Source organism: Cebidichthys violaceus, unplaced genomic scaffold (genome assembly GCF_023349555.1).
Source record: "Cebidichthys violaceus isolate CVI_PGR_0920_01 unplaced genomic scaffold, fCebVio1.0.p SCAF_58, whole genome shotgun sequence".
Taxonomy (NCBI): domain Eukaryota; kingdom Metazoa; phylum Chordata; class Actinopteri; order Perciformes; family Stichaeidae; genus Cebidichthys; species Cebidichthys violaceus.
The window spans coordinates 1,015,449-1,030,763 of record NW_027176794.1 but is presented as its reverse complement, the minus strand read 5'-3'; the positions used below and the strand labels follow the sequence as shown (position 1 = coordinate 1,030,763).

At 42.9% G+C, this 15,315-nt stretch overlaps 2 protein-coding genes across 3 annotated transcripts; one reads left to right on the top strand and one right to left on the bottom strand.

The window, feature by feature from the left end:
• Positions 1-1,127: 1,127 nt before the first annotated feature.
• Positions 1,128-11,599, bottom strand: ythdf3 (YTH N6-methyladenosine RNA binding protein F3). 2 transcript variants are annotated; one of them, XM_068732255.1, is made up of 7 exons: positions 11,423-11,599; positions 9,275-9,378; positions 8,928-9,167; positions 8,422-8,446; positions 8,004-8,083; positions 6,033-7,748; positions 1,128-3,421 (listed from the first exon to the last, which is right to left on the bottom strand). In XM_068732255.1, exons 3-7 carry the CDS (start codon positions 8,949-8,951, stop codon positions 3,398-3,400), a joined length of 1,869 nt encoding a protein of 622 aa, XP_068588356.1. In that variant the 5' UTR covers positions 8,952-9,167; positions 9,275-9,378; positions 11,423-11,599; the 3' UTR covers positions 1,128-3,397. The 2 variants fall into 2 exon arrangements, with proteins under 2 accessions (XP_068588356.1, XP_068588354.1); XM_068732253.1 differs by lacking the exon at positions 11,423-11,599 and having other exon boundaries at positions 9,275-9,566.
• On the top strand, positions 10,509-14,581 carry abhd10b (abhydrolase domain containing 10, depalmitoylase b). The gene is made up of 5 exons (XM_068732256.1): positions 10,509-10,626; positions 11,152-11,338; positions 12,110-12,221; positions 13,594-13,731; positions 13,846-14,581. Exons 1-5 carry the CDS (start codon positions 10,533-10,535, stop codon positions 14,185-14,187), a joined length of 873 nt encoding a protein of 290 aa, XP_068588357.1. The 5' UTR covers positions 10,509-10,532; the 3' UTR covers positions 14,188-14,581.
• The last annotated feature ends 734 nt before the right edge of the window (positions 14,582-15,315 follow it).

Sequence of the window (15,315 nt, the reverse complement as noted above, 5' to 3'; positions counted from 1 at the left end):
ATGAGTCTTCAGTGTGACTGAAACTTCAAAGGCATTTCAGCTCACTAAGCAGAGGATGCTCCTTCTCTCTCATCTTCACTCAACTGAATCCCTCTGCAGAAGGACATTCTGATGATTTGAGGTTGGGGGGGAGGGGGGGAGAGAAAAGTTTGCTTGGCACTTTCTTGGAACAGCTTTGACCACTGTGGATGGGGGCAAATGAAGTCCCGCTAACGTTAAAGTCATTAACCAGTTAGTTTGATATCAAAATGGTAAAAACAACATGACAAGCCATTGAAGTTGAATGAAAGAAAGCTTGCAGTGCATATTTCCTGTTTCATTCTAATGATTCAAAATAAAAACACTAAACAGACTCACTAAACAGCAAAAAGACCTCAGAATAAAAGCTATCATACTGCATATTTAATCAACTCCATGAACAAAGTGAAATCAGCATCATATCAGAGGTACATCTCTGCACCATCACACACTGAGGGCGTTGTGAGGTGAATAAATAGCTTGTCCCCTGGTTAGTTTTGTCATCACAGACAAATGGAGGCAGGAAAAGTGTGGTCTTTTCAAAGCCCGCCTGCAGAAACCTGATGGATGCACAAATTAACACAGAGAGAGGAGAGAGGTTGCAATCCAAAGCCTCCAATGTTATAATTACAGCTCTTTCTTCCCCCTTGACAAACACAAAGAGGGATTTTTCTCACTCCCTGCTCACATCCTCTTTCTCCACCTCTCGCTGCACAGCTTGGCGAGCTGGCATTAATTGCTCCAAAAAGCTGTGGAAGCACAACAAGTACTTCTCATCCATAATTGTGTCTGTAGGAGTTGGAGGGCTTGAGAAGAAAGAGGGCTTTGCTGCTTACAGGAAGGGCTTTGTAGTACGTCTCGAGAGAGCGGAGGACCTTTTGAAAGAACCGTGATGTGATGGCGCACTCTGGTGGACAAACAGTGAAAGGAAAGTTATTCATTTCAAGATGAAATAAATATGTATAGAGAATATGAATAGCAAGGCGCATAAAGAAATGTCCCATTGTCTCATTATTTTCCTGTGAATTAAGGAAAACATAATACAACACAAAACGTGTATATATAATATATGTTGATTGTGAAACAGTCTGTAAAACCCACAATGAAAATGTATTTCAATAACAATTTTATTCATATAATTTTGCAATTAATTGTTTAATCATTATGTCTTCTTTTATAGGTCTAACATATCTCAAAGTCTGCCTATGATTACTGTACTACCTTTACCTGCCCTGGTAACTAAAGCAAAAATAACGTCATTTAAAATTGAAAACAGCAAACAGGAAATTCCACATAATCTATCATCACATTGTATTTCAAGATAATATTACAAAGTTTCTGACAGTTTAAAAGAAAATCATGCAGTCATGAAACTTTACAGGTGAGCAGTTGAAATCAAAATGAACTCCCGAGTTCGAAGATGGGTGTGATCAGAGCAAGGGAGCCAGAAGTAGGGGGCAGGATGTGGGGGAGGGGCCATTGCCTCCCCATCACTTTATGGACCAATTGATGGTAGTTTTTAATCTTTGTGCATTTGTAAAATATTGAATAATTTGAAGTTATTTAAAGTAAACCATCTGAGGCTTCCTGAGGGGAGATGTCAACTGTTTTAATCTGTAACAAATGTTTCTTTTATACGATTAGTGTATGTTTTTTTGTAACTGTTTATGTGAAATCCTAACCTGGAAAGTAACTATTAATTAAATGTGGTGGAGTAAAAAAGTACAACATTTGCCTCTAAAATGTAGTGCAGTAGAACTAAAAAGTGGCGTAAAAAGCAACTACTCAAGAGCACGTACCTAGAAACTGTGCTTTTGTTTTTAAATGTACTTCGTTACATTCCACCACTGCCTGTACCGTCCATGCAGTGTTATACATTCCGGTATTGGTTGTAATCCCTGCAGTTGTATTGTTATATCAACTAACCCACTTTAGGCTGGCAGGTCTGCCTCCCAAGCATCATCTTCAGGTCTATTTATTGTACACCGATGATATTTTACTATGCGGTCAAATCAACCCTACTGGCACCAACACATTTTACACTTAAGTAATTTGCAGTAATTTGCTGCAATGCAAAGCAGATGTGGACATGGAGCTGCTGCTACTGTAAATGTATTTAGAGGCACAAATAGGAGAGGAAGGATCTGCTTGGGCTGCAGGAGAAGAGTTTATATTTTGAGTTTGTGTGACACTGTGTGAAGCATAGAAGTAATGCACACATTTCTGAGGCAAATGAGTACACAAAAACACAAAAGCATGGTTTGCGCTAAACATGGATAATTTTTATTTAGCTAGTGAGTTACCTAGAGGAGAAAACTGTCACATCCTTGCGGTTGATGTCTTGCCCTTTTGGGGGAATCCCAGTCAAGCCAAACGGGAAGGGTTGATGTGAGGATTCTCCCAAAAGTGCTTGGAGTTGTTAAGGACAGACAGTCTGATTGAGCCTGAGGTACGATACAGTACACCAACGTCAGAGCAAAGACAGTCACCCACAGGACCCAAGGAGGCCAGCGCTAGTTCTACCAGAGCAGCAGGTTTCTCCTCAGACAAATGCACTTCAGAATGACAGAATCGAGAGAGAGAGAGAGAGAGAGAGAGAGAGAGAGAGAGAGAGAGAGAGAGAGAGAGAGAGAGAGAGAGAGAGAGAGAGAGAGAGAGAGAGAGAGAGAGAGAGAGAGAGAGAGAAATACAAAGATGTGCATTGGCCGACGTTTGCCAGCCTGCTGCATAATTGTAATCTTTTGGTACACAGAAACAAATGCAGAAAGGAAGGGAACAGGTAGAGGGAGGATACATCCTATGATTGGCATGATTGTGGCTGTTTCCCAATTATTTCATCCCACCTGTCAGTCATCCAAAACCTCTGTCTGAGGACTCGGATCAGATGGTTGAATACAGATTCAAATAAAAGACTAAATCATACATATCTTTATTTTCTCTTCAGGAGCTGATGAAGCTCACCAATATCCCATTTTGAGGCATAAACAAAAAAAAAAAAAAACTACAAATAAGCCTGGTGAAATCTACTGACTACTTCGGTTAGTCAGTTAGTTGCTCTCAAACTAAATCGAAGAAGAAGAAGAACACAGAATTAGAGAGTTAAGGGTACTGGTAGAGGCTGTTTAGGAGGACTGAAAGTGCTTTAAAAACAGATTTTTCGAAGTGGGTTACGTTTTTCTCGTGAGACAGGAACACAGGGTTTGATGCGCCAGTCAACGGATACAGATGAGTCCATCTATTGTCATGTTCAAGTGTTCAGATACATTGTCGTCTTCAGCGGAAAGATTTGTGAGAGCCTTTCCTCCTCGTGGTTAGGCAAATTATATTTAAGGTCCTACATCATTAGTGTTGCAGTTCTAGCAGAGAGCTTGCTTGAAGGTTACTGTTTATTTCTATTGCGCTCCTGGCGAGAGAAAAACAAAACAAACAAAAAAACAGAGAGGTAATCAGTGGATGGTATCAGAACAAGAGCAAACAAGGGACACAAGCAAACAAGCAACAAGTCTGTCATTCATGGGATAAATGTCAAATGTTGAAGGAGTACCCGAGACGTAATAGTTTGCTCTATGCTGTCAGATCCATGTGAAATTGTAAATAAGTCAGGAGCACAGAGAGGAAGTCTGGGACCGCTGACAAACTGACATCCTAATAGATGCGACACTTGATTTTTAAGGTATTATCTAGTAAGAGATCCTGATCATACTACTGTGACCGAAGCCATTTATGAAGGAGATCAATATTGATTTGACTTCACAGAAGAGCTGTATGGAATGAATGCCTGTATTGTGTCCATCTGCACTCGTACCACTCGGCAAATGTCAATAATGACTTATTTATTTGGAACACTTGTGGTCTTTGAATTATAATTATAATTTACTCAAATAAGATAATGCGTTTTCAGCATTAGTCCATTGAGGACTGATCAGTGTCTGTGTAATGTGCCGCTGAAAGTAAACTCAAAAATAAAATGATTTCCATCAATTCGGACTCTTTGACAACAGCTGTCTCTTCAGAAGTCTGAAACCAAATTCATTTTTGTCCTACGTTGTTCCATTTTGTAGTTTGACATCCTGTTCTCCGTGGAAAGTACTCGTTTCCAAAATCAAATGATGTTTTGCAAATTGTCTAAACATTATGTTCAAATATGAGCACAATATAACTTAACTTAAGTAGCGGAGACAGTCGTATAAAAATCATGATTAGTTATTTACAGAAAAAAAAAAAAAGTATTTACAGGCTCGTCGGATGAAAACAACCTCTGAGATGATCTTATTTTTAGGCAAGTCTATCATTCCCACTGTTGATATACTGAGTTCCTCTACTGGCAGGAAAACCAATCACTAAAGTACCATTACGTTTTCTGTTTAGTGTGAAGAGAAGTGAGACACACAGAAAGAGAGTATCTGATGGAAGAGGAAAGCCTCAGATATATACTCAACGAAATGTTTGGACGTGTTTAGGTTTCCACTGCAGGCCTGGAAATATTAAATATTCAAGGATGTGTCATGGATTACAGTGCCGTCTTTGAGGAGTGGTCTGAGAAAAGCCCTGTAAGACCAGTGTAACCCTATCCCCACAATGGATGCTCACACTGGGCTGTGGCTCCGGGGTCGGCGGACTGGTTTTCAACGCAGCATGACCTTCTTTATTACTACATCCAGTAAGGGAAGGAAGCGGCTAACCTCCAAATATTAATTGCCAAATTAGTAATGCTAATAAAATCCTGCAACAACATTTAGATCCAAAGTTCATCTTTAAGAAAAACACTTTGGGATGGTGTTATAGTGCAGGTAGCCGCGCTGGTTTGACACCCCTCAAAGTTCGGGGAAGGACAGGCCAGACAATGGAGAACAATTAACCTTGTCAGGCGAAGGAGGGCGAGGCCTGAGCCGGGCCGATCCTGTCATGTAGGAGGTCAGGGCTACAAAAGCAGCACAGCGCAGCGCCCGCGCAACGCAGGATGAAACAGGCTTTCTACTGACAGGTTGTTTTCAGAAGCCTGAAAACATTGACTTGAAATATTTATGAGAAAGTAACCCAGCGCATATTAACAAGGTCAGCAGAGAGGAGTCAATACAAGCCTCAATGGAGCACCAGCAGTGGGGGACTGAGAGAAAAAAGGAGGGGGCTGGTCATGGGGGGGGGGGGGTCTAAACGCAATTAGATTAGCATACTGGTGATTCTAAGAATGGATGCTGCAGAATGCCAGCAGTGATAACATGTCATTCTCCCCCTGGCTGCTGTTTTTCCACAGCAGTAGCATCCCACAGGGTTTTCACCACTTAGACTAACATTTGTGGTACACCACTGTTATTACCTCTGCAACATATTTTAGGTTTCCCCTCGGAGGGCGCAGGCTTACACTGTGTGAGCTTTTCAGAACTGTGCACACAGAAAATTGTAACAATGCATTTTTATCATGTATTTTGCTGGGAAACGTTTCCTTTTTTTAAGTCAACCGTTTAGAACATCTAAAGGAAAACTGTACCAACTCTGAGGCACGTTGTGGCCAGTTTGCAGGCCGAGGGCTTATGTTGTTAAAAACTAGTAAAGCATGAGGAGCCTGTGGAGAGCAGAGAGGCTCGTTGTTCAAAGGGAGATCAGAGCCTACATCTGCCTTTGTCTGAAAGAAAGGAATGCCAGGAATGTGGGCTATTTCAGGAAATCTCTACGCTAACTCCACTTGGGCAAATCATCGCAGTCTCAACTGCACAAGATGGCTGATGAGGAATTAGGGTTTCCTGAACCTGCCTATGAGTAATGGTGGCATGTCAATCTGCTGACGGGCCTCTGGGAACTTCCATTTACACCAGACTGTTCATTCAGCCACAGGATGTTGCAACCTCCGTCTAAGAGCAGGTGGAACAAGATCAGCTGATTACAGTCTGGCTCCAGCAGTGATTCAGGGAAAGTTACCTCCCTTTAAAATAAAGGGCAGCTAAACTGAACTGTCTCATGCGTACAATCAAGCTATTTACGAGGGACAGGGTTATTGACATGTATGTTCATCTCACCTTCCTCAGAGCCTCCTCCTCTTCCTGACGTTTCTCATAATGTGCAAAGTCATCAAAGATTGAGGTGGTATGCTTGTAAGTGGCGATAATTTTAAGCACTTGTTTGGCCTTTTCCAGAGGCACTTCCTGAGTGTCCCTGGAGTTGGTTACTGGCTTGTTGTCATTGTTCTCCAGCCGGATGTGTCGCAGCTGGTTGTTGGGCACGTCTTTGATGAACGCCCACTTCACCTCAAACTTGCCCTTCCACTTGTCCTGAGACCAGACGCCTGCATAGGCATTGTAGTCCACTGGTGAGCGCATCTCGGCCACACCACAGAAGTGCCCACTGCCGTTGACGCTGAACAGCAGGTACAGGGGCCCCTTGTTGCCCAGTGAGCGATAGGCACCGTCCAGGCGCTTGTTGCCGTGCTCTGTACTGCACCAGATAGAGTATTTGATGGAGCGGTGGATGTCATCTTCAGAATAGCTCTTGATAATGAAAACGCGGCCATTTTTCAAGTTCCAGTCAAAGTCTTTGGGGTTGTAGTTGTTGAGGGCACGGAGTTTCTCCAACACGGGATGCACTTCTCCAGAGCAAGGGGAGGCACTAAGTGGGAGTCCCCCACCCAGACCGAAGCCCTCACCGCGGTTCCTGGGAGCCACCCAACGGTTGGGGGGAGGACCAGGCTGCTGGGGATGCTGCTGATGAAGGGGCTGCGGGGGACCAGGTTGAGAGGAGAGGTGCATGTGTGGATGGCCAGGGGGCATGGGCTGGGGGTGTTGGGGGGACTGGAGAGCATGGAGCTGGAAGGACTGGTGTTGGTGTTGGTGTTGATGTTGGTGTTGGGGCTGGTGTTGATGTTGGTGTTGATGTTGGTGTTGGTGTTGATGTTGGTGTTGAGGCGGAGGAGGCAACGGGTTTTGCAGTAAGGGCTGGGGCTGAGCTAGGAGAGGCTGCTGCACCATAGGCTGCGGGGGCATCATATTCTGAGCTAATGGGGGCTTGTTCAGAGAGCCCTTCTCGTCCCAAGTACCAATGTTCATATTGTGCTTTATGGGGGGCGGGGGAATGGCACCTCCCCCCATCCCCATGTTGGCTTTGGGTTTGACCTTGGGCTGCGGCTTGGCCGGCTTCTTGGCAATGGCTGCCCAGGAGGCAGGTTTAGGTGCAGATGAGCTGACAGACGGAGGGAGGCTATTGGCTGCCATACTGCTCATACCTGCTGTGCCCCCTAGGGGGGAGCCCACGGTTTTAGTGACAGCTGCCACCATGTCCGCACCCAGTTTGAGGCCCGTCATACCTTGCTCAATGCTGTTCAGCACCGGGACTTTACTAAGCTGGGTGTCGCTTCCAAAGCCCGCCTGTCCGTCCGTGATGGCCCGACCCAGCGAGCTGGGGGCGTACCCATAGCTGTTACTGTAGACTGAGCTCTGTGTGGACTGACCCTGAGAGACACTGGTACCCCAGGTGGAATAGTCTGCATTACCAGGGAAGAAGTTGAAGCCATGCTGGCCCAGGAAGGGAGGGGTGTTCCCAAGGGCACCTGGCTGGCTGAACACACCGTCGGGGATGAAGTGCGGCTCGCCATTGCTCATCTGTCCATAGGTGGTTAGGTAGGGCATGGGAGGGTCTCCTGCTGTGGACCAAGCGGCCTCTCCCAGAGAGTAAGGGAAACCGATGGAGGGAGCATAATAGCTGGGCATGTAGGGGTCAGACATTGGTGGATAGCTGTTACCCTGTGGGACATAGAGAGACCGTTAATGTACTAGATATGATGACAATTAACCAAATAATTAAACATGGTGACTTCATATTATGAACAGTGAAGATAGATTGTGAGTTCAAACAAACAGAAACTCACAAAGAAGTGACTGTATTTATGTGTTTTGTAGCTGATTTGTCCACTGCATGAGGTTATAAGTACTGGCCAGAAGTACTAAGTGACACGTTGTCGCTCTGGACAGACCATATTATTTAATGTAGGACATTACCTGATTTGTCTGGCCGCTTAGATAAGGCTCAAAATCATCATCATTCACACCATCCTTTTGATGCATTGATCCGTTTTGCACTGAGGATAAAAACAAAAATAAGGACAGTAAATCATCTTATGTGCTTATATGGAAGTCACAAATATTTCCATCTCAAGATGTCAGCTCATTATCTAAAATCTAAAACATGACGAGATTTCAGTTTGATGTAACATCATCAAAACAAACGCAGCATTAGGGAACATATATAATCTACAGCTCAGGCTACAGTTTCAAAGCACAATCAACAGTAAGCAGGTAGCATGTTAGCTCATTTCAAATCAATCAAAACAGACGGTACCGCCACCACACTGATGTGCAATCTATAAAATGAGGGCTCGGTTTTACCGTTTAAATCATCATTGTTAAAACGCGTTACCTTTATTTCCTTGTCCTTTGGGTCTCTGAAACAGTGAGCAGCACAGGAAAAGGAGATGTTAGATCACGACAGGAAACGAGAAGCACGCGCGCACACACACAAACACACACACAGAGAGAGAGAGAGAGAGAGAGAGAGAGAGAGAGAGAGAGAGAGAGAGAGAGAGAGAGAGAGAGAGAGAGAGAGAGAGAGAGACTGTATGCTACATAAATAAATATAACAGTTGAAAACCATCAGCCCGGAATGTTAACATTTACAGGTTGCCGGATGTCAAACGATGTGACATCCAGCAACTAAACGGTGCCGCATTGGCAACCGGCTCCAGCTAGAGTGGGTTGGTAATTCAGCCGGCCTACATCACAGCTAATAGCTAACCATATATCAAAGACTTTTCTCTTTTTTTTGTAGCCTATTTGATCTGGCGTGGCCCAAACCGGATCAAAACTGTTGTCAGCAAAGTTTCACGGCTAATTCATAGCAGCCTTCGTGCTGCCGGGTACACGAACCTGATCGACTGTGGTCGCAGACATCCTCCAGGAAGCGACACTGAGAGCTGTTTCGTGAGACTGTCCACGGCTTCCCCCCCTGTTCCTCTCTGCTCTCCGGTGCTTTCCCTGGCTCGTCTCTCGGGTCGTCCAATCGCTCTGTAACAGTTACACGGCGGAGGTTTTTTTTTTTTTTCCTTCCCGTGGTCCGACCCAACGACGATCTGCTTCTTCTCGTTGTTACAAACGGCGACTGTGTGTCTGTGGAGGAGAAAGCGTCGGTTAATAAAAAATGTGCGATCCTGCACACAGATGGCCTTCAGCAGTCAACCTGAAAGTGCCTGGTGTCTTACTGGAATATCCCTTACCATTTTCCACAATGGCGGATGGGCTTTTTACTCCCGCTTCCGTTCCGTTCTGCTGCTCCGTGACCTTCCGCCTGTGACGCTCTGAGTCATGTTACAAGCTGACACTTCACATGACAGTCACAACAAGTTACTACATTATATTAAATGTTGAGCCTTTTTAACGAGCAGCTACTATTATATCTGATGTCAGAATAATATAGTCACCTCTGCATTGGGGAGCAGCACACTTAGGTACTATGTGAAACACATGCATGCACGTCTGAATTCCCAAGTGGATAAAATACATTTTAAGAAATACAAAATAGAGTGCATGCACACAAAAAAATACTTGTATTTTCTACTATTTTATAGTTTTATTCTACTTCATTCCAAATTGAAATTTAATGTTTTTAATCAAAGCATCTGATTAACCTGTAAGATATGTATTGTTATAGATTATATTATAAAATAGATTCAACCAACTACAACATTAAAATGACCCTTAAACATGAATGCATTATTATTATTAACAATCTTATAATATTTCATAGGCCTATACAATAAGCTCACAGGAGCCATTCAGGGTAACTTGAAACTGATTATTTTACAGTGTGGTATTGCGAATGGTGCTTTAATAAAGGATGTGGATACTTATTTTATCATGGTCTGTAAAAACTAAATATGAGTATAAAACACTCATGTAGGCTATATTAAAGAGTAGGTCAAAATACGTTTTTTGGCTGCCATTAAAGACATGTTACTGGAGTGCAGAAATGTAGTAGTAGTAGTAGAATACATTTTGTCTTTTTCTATTTGGCATCTGAGAAAAATATGTTTGGTGGAATATAACTGCTACATTTAGTCAAGTACTGCGCTCAAGTACAGATATGAGGTATATGTACTTTGCTTTAACATTATTTGCTCCTGTATACTTTTACTCCACTGCATTTGTCTCATGGCTGTAGTGACTAGTTCCTTTGCAGATTAAGATGTTGCATACAAAACATTATCAGTTTATAAAATATGATGAATTGTGAAGATTAAACTGTCTAACAGTACCCAGTGAGTACCAGATATACAATCAGCTACAACATTACTAAAATGCAGGACAGGAGTATTTTTACACTGTATTGCTATTTTAACTGATGTGAGTACTTCCACCACTGCTCCACAGAGCTTTACTGTAGTTGTATTGTAATGGACTACATGTGCTCTGAGTAAACGAGAGTCACTGGTGCTGCTACTCTCGCGATACTTCCTCAGTGGGTCGCGGAGCAGTATGGCAGCCGTCGCGCTGAGGTCCTGCCGCAGAGGACTTTCACAGATTTTAAGTAATGGAGGGCTCGCAGCTTTGTCTTCACAGCGTCTGGAAGGTTTGTTCAAATCTCCGGTCTTCGTACAATACAATTCACAACGTCTGAGTTTCATGTGAGGGCATTTAAACGCAGAGGAGGGGGTGTGGCTCACGCAGACTGCGTCGTCTTAAAAATGTAGGGCATGCGAACGGTGCGGCGTTTGCGCTTGTGAATGTTTTTGCGTCACCTCCGTTGATTGTGGTTGTATTTTAAAACCACTTCGACATTAATTGGTCTCGTTATGTAACTGTGTCTCAATTCCTGGTATCTTTGGTCGTTATGGGGGGGAAATGTCCACGCTGTATCTCCCCCATCCATGTGCTGCTTGCTAGTTTGCGTCGAGAGAAACCTTATCTTATGAAATTGTATGTGCGCGCGTGTGTGTGTGTGTGTGTGTGTGTGTGTGAGTGTGAGAGAGACATTGTATTTAGTACATATGTACATATTTTTTTTTCTAGTTAAGCTATTTTACCGTAGGTTGTTGTGAGTCATTTACGTAACACGTTTTGCCATAGCTATGATACGTTCCACTGTGCCAACCAGGGGTCAGGAGACACAAGTCCACAGTCCAGTATGCTTCACGACCAGACCTTCCAAAGCTGGCCTACAGAAGAGTGAAGGGGAAGAGCCCAGGGGTGGTCTTCCTCCCAGGATATGGCTCCAACATGAATGGGCAGAAAGCTGAGGCACTGGAGGAGTTCTGTAGGTCACTAGGGCACTCATACCTTAGGTAAGTCATTCACAGTGCACACAGGACCACGCAATGCTAATAATCTCACACTAAATAAAAATAGATCAGATCAAATAGACATACCTCATACATACAGTGTTTGTTCTGGATGTCTTGAGTCTTCTATTCCATCTATAAACTGAGAAACACCCGCAATACCGGCAAATACTACGTTTTCACTCAGCAATTAAACTGGATTCTCATAGCTCTTTAAACTGAACACGGATAATCCAAAGTGTGTCACAGCTTTGCAAGGAGTAAAAATAAAATGCACCAACTGGAAGAGATGCATGCTCCCACCACACACCCACAGCTCCGATAGCCTTGATCAAAGAACAGGACAAAATGTCTTTTGAATGTAACTAAAACTATAACAAGTATTGAGCCTTTTCACTGAGATCCTTAATTTCTACAGACAAGCTGTGTTCATTAATATTCAAAATTGAAAAGCCAAAGGTTTGCATTTAAATGATGCAATTAATCTGGTTATTTTCTCAATTTTCAATCAATATTTTTGAAATATACCTCCAGCTGTTCCAAGCCTCTTATTGTCATTCAAAGCCTCCATTCCTGAGATGACTGGCTATAAAAGACATGGCTCCGTCATACTGAGAAGTCAAAGGCCCCATCCAATGTTCAGTGTTGTTTAAAACTGATTTAATGTACTTATAATGTCTCAAAAATATCTACTTTAACCTTTTCCTTGGCCTCTCATGGCTTGCCTTTGTTTCCCCCTCATGACCATGGGCTGTTCTATTTATGTTTTGCCAGGTTTGACTACACAGGACATGGGGCCTCAGAGGGGGTGCTATCAGAAGGAACTATTGGTACTTGGAAAAAAGACGTCCTTTACGTGTTGGATGAGTTAGTAGAGGGGCCACAGGTAAATATTTCCTGGGATCATGCCCCTTTGCAAGCTACTGTTCAATCAATAAGGTTATGAAAACCTTTGCTCAATAGGGGATGGGGGTTGAGAGTCGGTTCCCATTTAGAACAGGTTTAATGTCATAATTCCTGCTCTCAGGAACAAGCATTTTCCTAGCTTTTCAGAAAACATCTTGAAATGTGTGGATATTTTTCAACAAGTTCGACAAGTACAAAATGTAAGAGTCCCAAAACATTGATTTCAGTCGAGCTATAATCACAGGGTTATAGTTGTTCAATGTGCATGCATTGAACTACAATACCAATTTGTTTTTATTAGCTTACAGCCAAATGAAGTATCTTCTCACAGCGATACAGTTGCATCTCCTAAAATCAACCGGTAAAGATGTTTAGATACTTGTCATGGGAACATCCCGGTCACACAGGCAGCCTGTGAAACACAATCTAAATGTTCTTATGTTAAGCTCTGGCTGTACTTGCACAACTTGATTATTGAATTTGACTAATGTTAGTTTTTGGTGGATCTTTTGTGTTTGTTTCAACATCTCCTCCAAACACATAAGAATACTTTGAATAGTCATTTCTGTCTGATGTGGTTTTTCTACAACAAAGTTAAATTCCCTAGATAATAAAAACTCTTAGAATTCCATCTACTCATTCTCCCTAATTCATAAATCCAGATTCTATTCTATGAAAGTACAACTATTGTTCAGACATTTAACTGCTGGACACAAGAACGTTCCAGTTTGTGTGCACTGGTGGCTGAAAATGTCCACATCACACTTGTATAGGTTGCGTATTTGACCAAGATTGGCTCCAAACTAGTTATGTCACAAAATCCTGCTGGTACGTCCACGAGTTAAACTCAGATTTAAGTTGAGCACAAAGAAACTTCCAACAGGTGAATGTAAAAACAGACTTCTAGTATCAAAGTCTGCACAGGGAAGCTCAAACGTCCAACTGAAGTAACAGATAATAAGCAAAAAGTCATTTTTGAGTGAAGGGGAGTGGACTTTAAATGTTTGTATTGTATGTTCATCATCCATACAATTAATTCTATAAAACACAATCTTGTACCCAAAAAAGCATGTATTAGAGAATCTATAAGAATAGAATCAGGGCAACAGCATCATCAATAAAAACGTGAATTATTATTATTATTATTATTATCCTTTCAACCTCCAGTATTCACTGTATGTTCCACTACACCGCCAGAAGATGGCACTGTGTTACAACATTTGTGGTATCATTAGTCTTCCACTGCTATGATTATACTGCACAGGTCTGGTGTCTTTATGGACAGTTTTTCATTTTGTATTTATTAATCAATTGATTTCCAGTCTATTCATGGTGTTATTGCTTACTTGTAGATAATGGTGGGTTCCAGTATAGGCGGTTGGTTCATGCTGCTGGCGGCCATTGCAAGACCAGAGAAGACTGCAGCACTGGTGGGCATCTCCACTGCCGCTGATCTAATAGTCACATCGTTCAACGCTCTTCCTCTGGAGGTAGGAACATATTATATTACCTCATATATATCACATTGATGTAATTTTGTTTGAGACCTGCAGACATTTTCATCTCAATATTGAGTTGGATTCTTCCGTGTTTTAATGGCACAGACGCGCAAGGAGTTTGAGGAGAAGGGGGAGTGGACGTTGCCCACCAAACACTCGGAGGAGGGTCTTTACAAGTTTAGCATGGACTTTCTGCGAGAGGCAGAAAATCACTGTGTGCTCCAGAGTCCGATCCCCATCACCTGTCCCGTACGGCTCATTCACGGCCTCAAAGACGAGGACGTCCCCTGGCACATCTCCATGCAAGTTGCAGAACGCGTCCTCAGCAACGACGTGGATGTCATCCTTCGGCGACACGGCCAGCACCGCATGTCTGAGCGGGACGACATCAAGCTCATGGTCTACACTATTGATGATCTCATAGACAAGCTGACCACTCTGGTCTGAGTAAGGGGTGCCGAGAGAAGGACTGTTTACCGGGAAGTCAACCCTCAAGAAATTTACCAAACAATGGCATGTTTGTCTGCCAAATATGACCTTTTTTTCCGTCTGTGTTCTCCTCCCCATACTTCATCTGTCATTTCAACATGCCGTTACATTGATAACTATAATGAAAGGGAGCTTCCCTGTTAGCTGGTCCCTTATATCTTCAGGTTGCATTTGTATGTTCCAGGTTATTATATGAAGTGTTATGTTGGCCTTTATTAGGTCCGCTGTCCCTGCCGCTGTTCTTCCTGTTTGACTGTTTCCCCCTCCTTCTTTACTTAGACATATAGTTTTCCTGTGCCTTTTTTAATCACCTTTCACCCATTTTTGGCCAATAAAACCTCTGCACACTGAAGTGCAGGTCTCAGTCTGTTACCACACCCAAACCCAACACAATCAACTGACAAACAACTATCTTTATGAGCGTTGTTGATACTGAAATGCATACACAATACTTAAGTTCTAAAAGTATTTACGATTTTAGGAAATCGAGAGCTGAATTACAGAAACCTATTTGAAAGTCAAAAGTGAGGTGCTCTGGAGTGAGTGATGTTTTTTTTGTGAAAGTTGCACATTTTGAAAGTGACAATCAGACCCTGACTCAAATCACCATGATCGTTAAACAGATACAAAAGTGGATTTCTAAATAAGTATATTTATACAAATCCAGATGAAGTAAACGGCTAACAAGTGAACAGCAGTGCAGTTTTGCCAGGTGTACTAGCAGCATGTCAACACAATGAATCGCGGTGCTATAGTGTGAATCACACATCACGGGTTGTAGGCTGCAGCCAAGCGAGTTTCATTTTTGTTAGCAGAATATTCTGTTATGTTCCCCCCATACCTGCTGGCCTTTAGCCACAGAGAGCCTGCTGAATGGAGCCACTTGACTGTTGATTATTAACATGTCATTGCCCACCAGCTGCTCTATGCTCAATGGGGTGAAACCGGCCGCTCAACTCTCGGCTCCACTTAACTGCAGCGGTGACCTTTTAACTCGTGGTTGAGCTATGTAGTTTGTGTCAAAGCTAAAATCAAACATCAATTTATGGAAGCGTACAGCGTGACCGTCGTAATGCAAGCAGAAGA

Bases quoted from the DNA above. Each gene is read 5' to 3' on its own strand.
- ythdf3 (XM_068732255.1), bottom strand. From the start codon at position 8,951: ATGTCTGCGACCACAGTCGATCAG. The intron at 8,084-8,421 runs GTAACGCGTTTT...TTTTATCCTCAG, and splicing joins CAAAGGACAAGGAAATAAAG to TGCAAAACGGATCAATGCAT. The intron at 3,422-6,032 runs GTGAGATGAACA...TTCTCTCGCCAG, and splicing joins AGGAGGAGGCTCTGAGGAAG to GAGCGCAATAGAAATAAACA.
- abhd10b (XM_068732256.1), top strand. From the start codon at position 10,533: ATGGCAGCCGTCGCGCTGAGGTCCTGCCGCAGAGGACTTTCACAGATT. The intron at 10,627-11,151 runs GTTTGTTCAAAT...TGTGCCAACCAG, and splicing joins GTCTTCACAGCGTCTGGAAG to GGGTCAGGAGACACAAGTCC. The intron at 11,339-12,109 runs GTAAGTCATTCA...ATGTTTTGCCAG, and splicing joins CTAGGGCACTCATACCTTAG to GTTTGACTACACAGGACATG.